Source organism: Carlito syrichta, unplaced genomic scaffold (genome assembly GCF_000164805.1).
Source record: "Carlito syrichta isolate Samal-C Ts95f unplaced genomic scaffold, Tarsius_syrichta-2.0.1 Scaffold305332, whole genome shotgun sequence".
NCBI classification, from domain to species: domain Eukaryota; kingdom Metazoa; phylum Chordata; class Mammalia; order Primates; family Tarsiidae; genus Carlito; species Carlito syrichta.
The window spans coordinates 355,940-370,001 of record NW_007249428.1 but is presented as its reverse complement, the minus strand read 5'-3'; the positions used below and the strand labels follow the sequence as shown (position 1 = coordinate 370,001).

The 14,062-nt window shown below is 52.4% G+C and overlaps 1 protein-coding gene across 1 annotated transcript in view; it reads right to left on the bottom strand.

The window, feature by feature from the left end:
- Positions 1–8,049: 8,049 nt before the first annotated feature.
- Positions 8,050–14,062, bottom strand: part of SNAP47 (synaptosome associated protein 47) — a 36,706-nt gene continuing 30,693 nt past the window's right edge. The window contains exon 5 of the mRNA XM_008061592.2: positions 8,050–9,499. Within this exon, the coding sequence (XP_008059783.1) occupies positions 9,353–9,499 (147 nt within the window). The 3' untranslated portion in view covers positions 8,050–9,352. The remainder of the gene's footprint in view (positions 9,500–14,062) is intronic.

Below are 14,062 nucleotides of genomic sequence, written 5' to 3'. Positions count from 1 at the left end.
CCCCCCGCCGGTGTCTCCGGCTCGCGCCCCGGGCGGCCGGGTCCCGGCGTCCCAGCGCTCGGATCCGGCGCGAGGACTGAGCGGGCGACGCGCTCCCCGCGCGCGTCTGGCTCATTTTCCACTTGCACAGGCCGCGGGACCGCTGGTCTGGCCCGGTTCCTGTGGGACTTCTGACACGGCAAAGTAGTGAAGTTCTAGGTGGGGCCGCTTCCAAACATCGGTAAGTCAACAGGCTTGTTTGGGAAGCGGACCCTTGAGAATCGCGGACTGACCTCGCTGACGGGTTTTCTTTTGTAATTGCCCGGCAACTTAGAATTCACTCAGGCTGCACGCGATGGCGGCCAGAGAGGAGTGCTTGCTTCTGTGACTGCCTGCGGTCACTTCCCCGCCCACGCGCAGTGTGTCCAGCACATGGCCACTTCCCTTTCACGCACACAGCGTGTCCAGCTCTCAGCCACTTCCCTGTCCACGCACACCGTGTGTCCAGCACATGACCACCTCCGTGTTCATGTGTGCAGTGTGTCCAGTCCGCGGCGACCCTCCCAAGCATGTGCACAGTGTGTCCAGCAGACAAGAGGTGGGTCAAAGACAGCCAGGTGGACCCCTTGGGCAGAGACTCCCACTGTCCTCAGGATAGTGCTTCCATCAGCTCATCCCTGCTGTGGCTGCTCCTCACCCCCACCCTCAGCCTCTTTCTGAATGGAGGCCCCAGGCCCTTCTGTCCCTCCCCACTCCTGGTGCAGAGAGGGAAGAAGAAGAGATCAGGGTCCTGGGTGCCAGAGAGTAAAGCCACCCTCCGTGTCCTGGAGACCCCCTGCGAGGAACTCCTGCAACACTCTTGTTCTCCATGAGGCCTGTGAACAGCAATCACTTCCAGCACACTGTGGAACTTCAGCCCCTGTCACAATACCCTGGATACCCTCATACTGTCTGCTCCAAGCTTCCGCAGCCCCCTGCACACACCTCTGGGCCTGGGCCTCTGCTTTGAGTCCCCATAGAGGCCTTGGCTCTCTCTACCGGATGCCTTCCTGCTCTTGGACTGCACCAGGGACCTCATTATGTAGGGAGGCCTGTATGTCTGCACCATCCTCCTGGACTTTGAGTACCCTGAGTCTAGGACAGCCTCTACTTCCTTTTGGAGGCCCAAACACAAGATCTGTATGCCCAGAGACCTCGTAATAAGCACATAGGAAGGCACTCTTGAAAAAACCCGCAGCACGACTGAGAACCTCAGAAGCCTCCATGCTCACCTTTCCTCAGAGCAGAAACTGTGTCTGAGGATGTCCTGACCCCAAGACCTCCCAAAGCAATTGGTGCGGGAGGGTAGTCTAGCCTCAGAGCCCCTGCCGTGCAGCCCACCGGGCTCCCTCCACGTGGGAAGAGCTGAGGGACCCTGGAGAGGAGCAAAGTGAGCTCGCAGAGTCCCAGCCTCTTACGGCTTTCATTTCTTCCCCACTTTCTCCTTCCCTGAGACTGGCATGCTCCTCAGCTGTGCTGTGTCCATGACTGGTGGGCAAGCCACAATGTTCCCTCGCAGACCAGCCAGCTGGGTGGGACTCTGGGCCCACACTTCTTTGTCTCTATCATTGACTTCACTGCTGTCAATGCTCCACCATACTATAAACCATTCAATCAAAAATGGGACGCATGCATGGAACGAGTCCTAACATCCCTGTGGATGGGGTTTACATCCACCCAACCTTTTTCACCACAAGCCAACAGAGCAAAGGATGCCCTCCGCTCCCCGGGCTGCATGTGCTCCTGCCTCCTAGGTTTCTAGACTGGCCACCACCCTGCAGTTACCCTGTCCAGGAACTTGCAGCAAGAGGCACCCAGGACAGGGGTGCCACCTGGCTCACAGGGCCAACAGCAATGAGAGTGGCCTCTCCATGGCTGTAGGGCATTCACTCTATCTCCCTGAGACTTTGAGGGAGAGGAAGGGGACTTCTTCCAGGGCCACTGGCCCTCAGGGGCTTCCAAGTAGGAGCAGCCTCTCATGGGGTATCAGCACATTGCCCTCAGCCCCTGCAGCTGTTGGAGGAGGGTAGGGTAGTGGGTGTTGCAGGTGGGGGAGGAATTGCAGACAGGCAGCAGTGCCTGCCCGCTGGGGCCCACACTGGTGTGCTGCCTAGCTGGGCAGCCTACGTTATGGGTACAGAAATAGGTGTCCAGAGATGAGAGGTGACTTCTTGAGGCCCCACACACATGGTGAGGGATGGAGCATCGACTCTTGCCATGTGGGTGAGTGGAGAGGGCTGGGCCACACCTTCTGGGATGGAGGAGACACAGAGAGGGCAGACCCCATGACACCCAAGGCTACCTGGTGTGCACACAGCTCTCCTCTGTGACTCAGACTGAGTGGTGCTGGTGGGAGGATTCTGCAGACATCGTCCACAGTCCTTGGTGGGTGGGCCCTAAAGCAGGGAGTGTGTCTGGTGGCCTAACCTAACCACAAGAGCCTCCTTTTTTAATTTTTTACTTTTATTTTTTTGAGGTAGGGTCTCTCTCTGTCACCTAGGCTAGAGTGCAGTGGTGTAATCATCACTCACTGGTAACCTCAAACTCCTGGGCTCAAGCAATCCTCCCACCTTGGCCTTCCAAAGCATTGGGATTACAGGTGTGAGTCATCACACCTCGCCTATGAGCCCCTTTCAAAGCAGTGTTCTCCAGCTGGTAACAGGAGGAGAGCCAGAGATTTGTGGTGTGAGAAAAATTCTGTGCCCTGCCACTGGGTGGAAGATGGGGAGGCCACAGGACAAGGAACATGGGTGACCTCCAAGACTCAGAGTGGCTCTGGCCAACAGCCAGGGAGGAGATGGGGACCTTGATCCTACTGCCATAAGGAACTGAACCAGATGGGGACACAGACTTTCTAGCACATTGCTTCCAAATGCTGGCTTCGGGAATTCGAAGGTGGTTCTGCGGCTTCACGCTGTGCAGCTTGAGGTGCTATGTCCTGGCCACCAGAGAACCCCACGCAGACGGTGTTACAGGAAGTGGGGCACTGTAGGGCACTACCATAACGGATGCCCACATATATGGGAGTGGCTTTAGAGCTGGGAGACCAGTGGGGCTTGGGAAGGCAGGAGGAGCTGAGATGGCTTGAATTGGAGGTCTGTGGGAGGCTCAGCAGGAGGTGAGGAGCGGGTCTCTGGAAGCTGGAGGGCATGTGTGAAGCAGAGGGCCCTCAGCTGGGTGCATCTGTGGTGGGCAGAGCATGATTGGTGAGCGTTGAGCCCAGGAGATTTCTAAACACAGCATCCAAGGCCTGGCCTGTTTTCTCCTGGATTCTCGTAGCAAGATGTAAAGTGAGAAACTGAGGACAGAACTGTTAAGGAAATACAAACCAACAAGTGTCAGCACTTGATGATCTGGGAAACTTCCAGCCTGCCAAAAGGCAAAAGATGCAGAAATGAGGGATCCCGTGTCAGGAAAGTGTGCTCTGGAGAGAAGTCCAAGGGTGTGGTCAGTGAGGCTCTGCTGAATAGATCAACTGTGTGGCCCGTGAGCACTCACACCCATGGCAGAGGCCAGGAAAGGATGGGCTAGGAGAGGGCTTGGAGGACCCTGATCCTGTGAGAGGCACAGGAGACCCATGGGGTCTGTAAAATTTTGATGTCAGCAGAAACACTCCCAGCTTGGACTGAGAGATACAAGGACAGGACCCAGTGGGAGAGGGGTGTTGAAATTACAAAATCCTATGGACAGGAAACAGGCTTACGGAACTGCTGGGCTGGGATGGGTTCTGTCCTTAAAGAAAAAGGAAGATGACTATGGGGGAGCTCTGGGCTCACAGGGCAACGCCTCAGATCACATAGGTTTATTCTCCAGCCTTAAAACCAAAAGACATTGTTGGCTCTGTTGGACTCCAGTATTGCTTGGGAATGGTGCCTTTTTTCTTTCTTTTGTAAAGAGTGGTTTTAGGTTCACAGAAGAGTGGATGGTACAGCGAGTGCCCATCTCCTCTTGTGCGCGCGCACATGCACACACACACACACACACACACACACACACACACACACCCTCCCCCAATATCAAAGTTCCCACCACAGCAGAACATTTATTATTGACAGTGATCTTGTGTAGACATGTCATCACCCACAGGTGACACGTGGGCTTACTTCTGGTGCTGTGCATCCTGTGGGCTTGGACATAGGAGGTCCTGTGTCCACCATGAAAGCATCACACTGAATAATGTCACTGCCCTGAAGGTCCCCATGCTCCACCTGCCACCCCTCCCTCCCCAGTCCCTGGCAACCACTGATCTCACTGTCTCCACTGTGTTGCCTTTTCCAGAACGTCAGAGTTGGAATCACAGCCTGAAGCCTCTCCAGATGGGCTTCTCTCACTTAGTAACATGCATTGAAGGTTCTACTCGTGTCTCTTTCAGGGCTGGAGGGTGCAGTTCTTTTTGAAAATGAATAATTGTCCATGGACCACAGTTTATCCATTTTCTACTGAAGGGCATCATGGTTGCTTCCAAGTTTAGACAATTATGAATAAGGCTGCTACAAACTTCCACATATGGGTTTTGTGTGGACCCGTTGTTAATACCTTTGGACAAATGTCAAGAAGCATGACTGCAGGGTCATATGGCAAGAGAATGGTTAGTTTTGTAAGCCAAACTGTCTTCCAAGGTGGCTGCACCATGCTGCATACTGCCAGCAGTGACCAGCCTTCCTGCTGCCCATGTACCTAACACACTGGGTGAGTGGGTATTCTGGACACGGCTGCCCTCACAGGTGTGTGGTGGCATCTCATTGTTTTCGTCTGCAATTCTCCAGTGATATAAGATGTGTAACATCTCTTCATATGCTCATTTGCCATCTTCTTTGGTGACTTATTTGCTATGGTATTTTGCCCACTTTTAACTGGGTTATTTAGTTGTTTTAAGAATTTTATTATTATCATTATTATTAATACAGATGAGGGTCTTGCTGTGTTGCCCAGGCTGGTCTCAGACTTCTGGCCTGAAGCAATCCTCCACCTCAGTCTCCCAAGCTGCTGAAATTACAGGCATGAGCTACTGCACCTGGTTCTGGGAGTTCTTTTTATATTTTGGATAAAATCCTTCATCAGATGTGTCTTTTACAAGTATGTCCTCCCAGTCTGTGGCTTGTTATCTCACCCTCTTGAGAGTGTCTTTTGCAGAGCAGATTTTACATATTGATGAAGAGCAGTTTGTCAATGAATTCTCCCATGGATCACAGCTTTGGTATTGTGCTGTATCTAAAAAGTCATCACCATACCCAAGGTTATACTTATATTTTTTCCATGGTCTAGTTGATGATGTTTACAGTTAGGTCCATGATCCATCTTGAATGAATTTCTATCTAGGGTATAAGGTCTCTGTTGCTGCCCCAGCATAGTGATGAAAGACAATCTTTTCTCCATCATATTGCCCAGCATCTGCATCAAAGATCTGCTGACTATACACATGTACAGCTGTTTCTGGCTCCCACATTCTGCTCCACTGTTTTATTTATCTATTCCTTCACCAATATCGCACTGCCTTCATGAATGCAGTTTCATAGGAAGTCTTGAAATCAGATAATACCAGTCTATCAAATGTATTCATCTCTGTCAGCATTGAACTGCTATTCTAGGTCTTTGACACTCCACATGCAGTTTAAAATTTGTTTGTTGATATCCATAAAATGACTTCCTGGGATTTTTTTTTTTTTTTTTTTGAGTTGCAGTCTAACTCTGTCACCCAGGCTGGAGTGCAGCGACATGCTCACGGCCACCACAGCCTCAACCTGTTGGGCTCAGGTGATCCTTCCGCCAGTCTTCCAAGTAGCTGGAACTTCAGGCACGTGCCACCATGCCCGGCTAACTTTTTGATTTATTGTAGAGATGAGATCTCACCAAGTTGCCCAGGCTGGTCTCGAACCCCTGGGCTCAGGCAACCCTCTCACCTAGACCTCCCAAAGTGCTGGGATTTAGGTGTGGCCATTTCCTAGGATTTTGATTGGGATTGCCCTGAATCTATAGATTAAGTTGGGAAACTGAAGTCTTGACAAGAGAGAGTCTTCCTATCCATCAACATAGAACAGCTTTCATGTATTTAGTTTTCTTTGACTTCATTCATCAGGGTTTGAGATTTCCTTATACACAACTTTTACTAACCAAGGTATTTTATGGTTAGGAGGGCTAGTGAAAACGGTACTTTCATTTCAATTTACACTTGTCCATTAAAGAGGAAAGTGACATTTGTACATTATCCTTATATTCTGAAATCTTGGTATAACTACTTTTTCTAGACAACTTTGTCAGTCATTTCTTAAAACTGTCCACGTAGAAAATGAGGCTGGGTGTGGTGGCTCAGCCTGTAATCCCAGCACTTTGTGAGGCCAAGGTGAGAGGACTGCCTGAGCCCAGGGGTTCAAGACCAGCCTGGGTAACTTGGTGAGACCTTGTCTCTATAATAAAATCACACACACACACACACACACAAAAACACAGCGGGGTGTGGTGGCATGCATCTGTAGTTCCAGCTACTTGGAAGGCTGAGGTGGATCGCTTGAGCCCAGCAGGTTGAGGCTGAGGTGGCCATGAACGTGCTACTGCCCTTCACCTTATGCGACAAGAGCGAGACTCCAACTCAAAAAAAAAAGAAAATGCTCTCATCTGCGAAGAATAACACTTTGTTTTCTTCTTCTGAATCAGTATATTTCAGTTCCTTTAGTTGTCTAATTGCATGAGGTAAAACTTAGACCCTACCCATATTCTGAGGTCCTGTAGAGAGTGGTGGGACAGGACACGGGAGACCTCACTTACACTAAGAGGTCCTGGGAAAGTGAGGGGACAGGAGATAGGAGACTCCACTTCACATGTGAAGTCCCTGGAGAGTGATGGGACAAGACAGGAGTGACCCGACTCCACACTGAGAGGTCCAGTGGAGAGTAAGGGGACAGGACCTGGGAGACCTCACCCCACACTGTGAGGTCCTCTTCAGAGTGAGGGCTCAGGCGATAGGAGACCCTACCCCACACTCTGAGGTCTTATGGATGAGGGGTCAGGACACAGGAGACTCCACCCCACACTGTGAGGTCCTATGGATAATGAGGGGTCAGGACACGGGAGACCCCACCCTACACTCTGAGTTCCTGTGGATGAGAGGTCAGGACAAGGGAGCCTCTATCCTACACCCTGAGGTTATGGAGACTGAGGGTTTAGAACACAGGAGACCCCATCCCACAACTGTGAAGTCCTGGAAGAGTGACGTGAGGATACATGTACACATGCATACATATGTGGGTTTTAGTCCCTAGTGTAAAGCCACGTGTTGCTGCTGGTAAGAATCTTGTTTCACATGGGCTGCATGAGCCACCATAGCATGTGGCCTGGCCTGGCCTCCTGGGGTCGCTGGGGCCTGGCACAGTGGCCCTTCCTGTGCATTTCCCTGTGGAGACAGGCTGTGGTGTCCATCAAAGGAGACAGGTGGCCATGGAGATGGCTGGGCTGGTGCATGGGCTGGTGGAAGCATTATAGCCAAGGGTTCTGATAGGGACTTGTGCTTCCAGTGGGGCCATCTCCCCAGCTGTTAGCTCACATGGAGCCCTGGAGTCCTGAAGGACATTTCAATTTACTGTGAACTCAAATCACATTTTAAAGTGGATGCCGGGCCATGACATAAAACTCAGAGAAGAGGCTTTAGCAGATCTGTGTCCCTGATGCCTGACTCCAGGCAGGCCTCTTCCCAGGACATGGGCATTGGGAAGGTGCTCTAATGTGGCCAGGGCTGTCCCTTTTAGGGTGGCCAGGGTGATACTGAGAGCCTGCAAAGAAATCAAGCAGCCCACACCTGCAGGCTTGGGCCAGGTCTCCATGTGCTGTTCTTGAGGACAAGGCATGGTGGTGAAGCTGGTTCCATGGGGGCTGGACAGGCCTGTGGAGCTGCTGCTCTCCCATCACCTCTCGAGTTAGAAGCCCTGAAGGGACAGCCCAAGTCCCTCTTTTAGAGGCTGCTACTTACAAACCAATTAAGACTAAGAAGAGACAACAGTTCACCAAACTACAGACAGGAAAGAACAAGAAAGTACCACATGACATGACCTAGAAGTGCATTCAATGTCTTCTTGAACACGTCAGCTTCTCTGGGTCGAGGACCCCACACTGGCATTGGCGGCTTGTATAGCAGCCCCCAGATTCCTGAGGAGCCTCATGGTGGGTCCTGATTGGAAACAGCTTTGGCAGGTGTCATCAGTGAGTGATCTCAAGATGAGACCAACTGGACTGGGGGCCCTGAGGCCAGGCAGGCATCCTCTAAGAGCAAGGAGATGGGGCTTGAACCATGCAGACCGGAGACACCATGCAAGAACTGCAGCAGAAACAGGAGTGGGGCAGCCACAACCCCAAGGGACAGGAGCCCAGGATGCAGGGGAACCCTCTCCTAGAGCTCCCAGGGAGAGTGGTCCTGGACACTGTGGCATTGGGTCTCTCCTGGACCTTAGTGGTGGCTTCCTGCTATAGGGCTTGTTTGTGAACTTGGCCACCCTGTGGCCCCTGGAAGCCAGTATCGTGTCAGGCACTGGGCCTCTTGGGTGCTGGAGCCCGCATGGTCCCGGAAGGGCAACAAGTGAGATCCCTGGCCGTGGATAGCACTCTAAGCTCTCCTGGCCTGCTCCAGCCTTCCTGTGCCCGGGAGGCTGCTGCAACAGCCTCCACTGCCATCCTTCCATGCAGGATGGAGGTGCACACAGGACCACGTGGGAAAAAAAAACTCCCACAAGTCCTTAAAACAGTCCTGAAACTAGCATTTCCCTTTTATTTCTGGATGGATATGGGGCCGTAAAGGCAGAAACCAACATGTTTCTTAAAAAGATAGTCATGCTGTTTTCACTTTTGGCTAAAAATGGGCAATAAAAGAGCATGCTGGGTGTTTACAGGATGCCCTCAGGGCGTGCCAGGCTCTAACTTCACTCAGGAAGTGATGGCACCTCTGAAAAGAAAGCCAGCCTGTGCATGAAAGGGAATGGGTTGAGAGGGTGGTGGGCGTCCCAGGGTGCCATGGTCGGGCCTCGCTGTCCTGAGGCACTGAGAACAGCCCCCATCCTGAGTGGCCAAGGGCTGCAGTATCAGGGTCTCTCCTGGCGGAACCCTCTTTCAAGCTTAGCAAAATGGCCTACAGGGAGATGCCGCTTCCTGACCAGGCAGCCTGGCCAGGGCAGGTCCCAGCATCCCAGCCAGGCTGGGGATGGGCGGCATATTCCTGTGTGTAGGGTGGTTCCTCGGGTATCATGATGGCTCCCACAGCCCCACCTCCCAGGCCTCTATCTCAGGGGACATGCAGGGTGAGCAGGCTCAGGGGTGGGGGGCTGTGGGACACCATGGCCCCACGCCTGGCCCTCTAAGTCAGCCTCTTCATGCGCCAGTTGTGCTTGTCGATGGTCAAGGTTGCCCGGTCCACGGCCGCAGCAACACCATCCAGGGACTCATCCTGTCTCTCCAGCTCAGCCTCGGTGTCCAGGGCTAGCCCCTTCATCTTCCTCAGGATCTGGAAGAGACAAGAAGATCATACAAGGTTCGTGTCCCCACAGACTCCGACACCATCCTCACGAGACTTAATCAACACTTCAGTAGAGCCTTGTGAGCCCAGACAGAGCTTACAGTGCAGCACCCACAGCACTCACACAGGGCCTGGTCTTGGCTCTGCCCTATCCCTGCACCCTAGCCCTGCTGTCCTGGTGTCCCTGCTCGGCCTGCCTTGTGGAGACATGATACCTGGTGTGGGATTCCTGCCCCCGATGGGGGGGCGGGTTGCAGGAGCAGGGCCAGGACCCAGGAGGGCAGCTCAGGTCTGAGCCCATCCCTCACCAGTTCCTGTGCTCTGACCTGTCTATACCTGACTGTGGATGGAAGTGAGAAAAACAAGATTTAGAAAGAAATGTAAAACTTCTCTCTTGTCCACAGGCATAAGATGATTCAACATAAATACACGTGGCAGAACAAACAAACACCAGCACTCTGCAGCCATGGCGGGACCGCACCAACAAGCCCATGGGAGAGGTGGGGGAAATGGCACTGCAGGGGCAGGACTCCAAGCAGGAGGGGCTGGGCAGTACAGGCCACCCACAGCGATGTCCTGAGCCTCGAAGGTTGCCCCTGAGGTGCTACAGGGTGAAGGCCATGTGATCCCTGCCTTGCCAGTGTTCTCAGCTAAGGTGTGTCACACTATTCAGAATTCATAAAGATGAATCACACTGTGAAGTGTTGCTTTACCTGCAACATGTGGAACCTAGGTTCAGAAACTGAGCACACCCAACTGATGTTAAAAGGAACACATTTCACAAGAAATTTTAGACCTCCCAATTGCAATAAATGACACCCTGTTCCAGGGGAAGTTCTGGGTCATTGATTAGGTCAGGAAGAGTCTGACTCAAGGGAGGAGCACTCAGAGTCCCCATGGACTGGGCAGCCCCTCAGCAGACCCATTGGGAGCCCTTTGTTGTGGCGGTGGGGAGGCCAGCAACAAAGTGACAAGCTCATCTAGTGACCCCCAGGAATGATGCACTATGCTCTGGGGAGCAGCCTCCCCAGGCTCCACCGATGACACTGGGGGATGCTAGATGTCCTTTGGGGACTGGCAGAGCCACATCTCTCCCGAGCAAGCAGGGCAGCCACCCTGCGGTCGTCTGCAAGGAGCAGGGACTCAGAGTCACAGGCACTGCCTCCCACCCACAGCACCGCCCACCCTATCCCAGAGACTAGCGATATACTGTGACGTTGTCTGAGCCACAAGATAGAGGACGCAGAAGGCAGTGGCCAGGAAGGAGGGCCAGCACTCACATCCAGTCTTGCTCACATCCAGCCTCCTCCACGGAAGGCGGACTTGCATGAGATCACAAATTCGAACAAGCTATGAAAACCGGAAGAGCCCCACCAGGGTGGCTGCCGTGCGGAAAGCCCCTCCCCAGCTCCAGTGCCCCTCACAGAAGGGGATGACAGGGACCTGGGGTAGCTCGAGGGCATGCGGTGAGTTTCTCCTTCTAAATGCTGTGTCCCTGCCACACTGTCACAAGACAGATGAATAACCCTGTTCGAGTGCGGACTCAGACAGTGGCCTCCGCGCCCCCCGGGAGTTGGTGGAAACTCCGTCTTTGAGTCATGACAGAAAACTGGATGGGACTCTGGAAAGTTACACAGAGGGGTCAGCACTCTGGAGGGGATGGTGGGATGACCTCATCAGGAGGCCTCCCCACACCCCCTCCATGATCTCACACTGCGATGCCCTGCTGCTCCACAGGAGGTAGGAGGCTCAGTGCCTAGGAGGCAGGTCCCCCCGCCCTGAACCCCTGCTGGTGCTGCTCACCCTCCTCTCCTGCCTCCGTACTCTCAGTATCACCCTGGCCACCCTAGAAGGGACAGCCCTGGCCACATTAGAGCACCTTCCCAATGCCCATGTCCTGGGAAGAGGCCTGCCTGGAGTCAGGCATCAGGGACACAGATCTGCTAAAGCCTCTTCTCTGAGTTTTATGTCATGGCCCGGCATCCACTTTAAAATGTGATTTGAGTTCACAGTAAATTGAAATGTCCTTCAGGACTCTAGGGCTCCATGTGAGCTAACAGCTGGGGAGATGGCTCCACTGGAAGCACAAGTCCCTATCAGAACCCTTGGCTATAATGCTTCCACCAGCCCATGCACCAGCCCAGCCATCTCCATGGCCACCTGTCTCCTTTGATGGACACCACAGCCTGTATCCAGCAGACACCACTGTCTGTCTCTAGTAGACACCACGGTCCTGTCTCTAGCAGACCCCTAGCCCATCTCTAGCAAACAACTAGCTTGTCTCCAGTGGACACCATGGCCTGTCTCCAGCAGATACCTTGGTCCGTCTCTAGCAGATACCTTGGCCTGTCTCTAGCGAACACCACATCTCTATCTTGTTTTTATTGTTTTTGTTGTTGGTGTTGTTGTTGTTTGAGTTGGAGTCTCACTCTGTTGCCCAGACTGGAGTGCGGTGGCATGCTCTCGTCCACCACAGCCTCGACCTGCTAGGCTCCGGCGATCCTTCCACCTCAGCCTTCCAAGTAGCCAGAACTACAGGTGCGCGCTACCATGCCTGGCTAATTTTTTTGATTTATTGTAGAGACAAGGTCTCGACAAGTTGCCCGGGTGGGTCTTGAACCTGCGGGCTCAGGCAATCTAGCTGCCTCGGCCTCCTAAAGTGCTGGGATTACAGGCTGAGCCATTAAGCCCGGCCCCACATCCCTATCTCTAGCAGAGACCCGGCCCATCTCTAATAGACATCATGGCCCACCTCTAGAGGACACCATTATCATCTCTAGTGGACACCACAGCCCATGGCCTATCTCTAGCAGATACCATGTCCTGTCTTTCTAGCAAATACCACGGCCCATCTCTGGACGACACCATGGCCCATCTGTAGAAGACGCCATGGCTTGTCTCCAGCAGACACCGTGGCCAGTCTCTAGTGGACACCATGGCCCTATCTCTAGTAGACACCATGGTTTGTCTCTAGCAGACACCATGGCCAGTCTCTAGTGTACACCATGGCCCTATATCTAGTAGACACCATGGCCAGTATCTAGTGAACACTGCAGCCTGTCTCTAGTGGACATCACAGCCCATCTCTAGTGGATACCATGGCCTATCTCTAGTGGACAGCATGACTCTCTCTACAGACTTCACAGCCTGTCTTTGGCAGACATCATGACTCACCATATTTTTGTTTCTGATAGCAACAGTGCACACAGGAAATTAGGAAGCAAGAGAGAAGGTAGGGAAGAAAACAAAACTGTCCAAGTGCTAGTCAGATGGCACTAGCAGTGACACTTGTTACATTTTCCACTGGAGTTATTCCCTGTCCTCATATCCACATAACCTCACAAACAACTCAGCTTTGAGACTATAGTATATATACAATTTTGTTTGCTTCATCCCCTAGTCACCCTAAATAAAAGTTGAAAGTTATGGGAGCCATGCTATGATCCAGCTCGCTGTAAGAACACTAGATGTTTTTCCTCAGGGAAACCTCAATTAACTCTGACAAATGAGCCAACTTGCCTGAGTCCCTAGGAATGGCTGGACCTTAGCTGAGGACACATCCATCACACTGACTACAGATGCAACGTGATGACTCACACCACATCCCAGGATACTGTGAGAAATCGCAGGGCCCTTAAAAAGTGGCAAGCAGGGCCCTGACACATCAAGGGAGGTGGCCTGGACCAGTGCTGGCCTCATAAGCCTGATGTCTATGGCAAGACAGCCAGCAAGAATGGCCCAATGAGCCACTTTACTCTTCCAATACACACATTAATAAGTAAAAACTGATGGGGAAAATTAATTTTAATAAATCACCTCCATCCACCATCTTCCTCACATAATGCTGTCCACCAAGGGCCATCTCCAAACAGATCCCAAAATGCTCCTGCACCTCCATCTGCCATTTTCCTCACACAACACCTTCCACCAAGGGTCATCTCCACACAGACCCTGAGTGCTCCTGCACCTCCATCTGCCATCTTCCTCACATGGTGCCGTCCACCACAGGTCATTTCCACACAGACCCTGAATGTTTCTGCACTTCCACCCACCATCTTCCTTACATGACACTGCCTACCAAGGGTCATTCCACATAGACCCTGAGTGCTCCTGTACTTCCACCTCCATCTTCCTTACACGATGCCTATCGATGGCCATCTCCACACAGACCCTGAGTGCTCCTACACCTCCAACCACCATCCTACATATTGCCATCCACCAAGGGACATCTCCACAGAATCCCTAAGTGCTCCTGCATATCTATCTGCCATCTTCCTCCCAGGATGCTATCCACCAAAGGCCATCTCCACACAGATCCTGAGTGCTCTCAGGGTCTAAGAGTGAGACCAAAAGGTTGAATGATAATGTTTGTGATCAGCATATACTGATTACCCTGATCTGATCACTGTACATAAATGTATGGAAATATCACAAAACATCACTATCTTCCTCATGAATATGTACAATTATTTGTCAGTTAAAAATTTTAGTTTTGCCGGGCTTGGTGGTTCAGCCTGTAATCCCGCGCCTTTGGGAGGCTGAGGTGAGTGG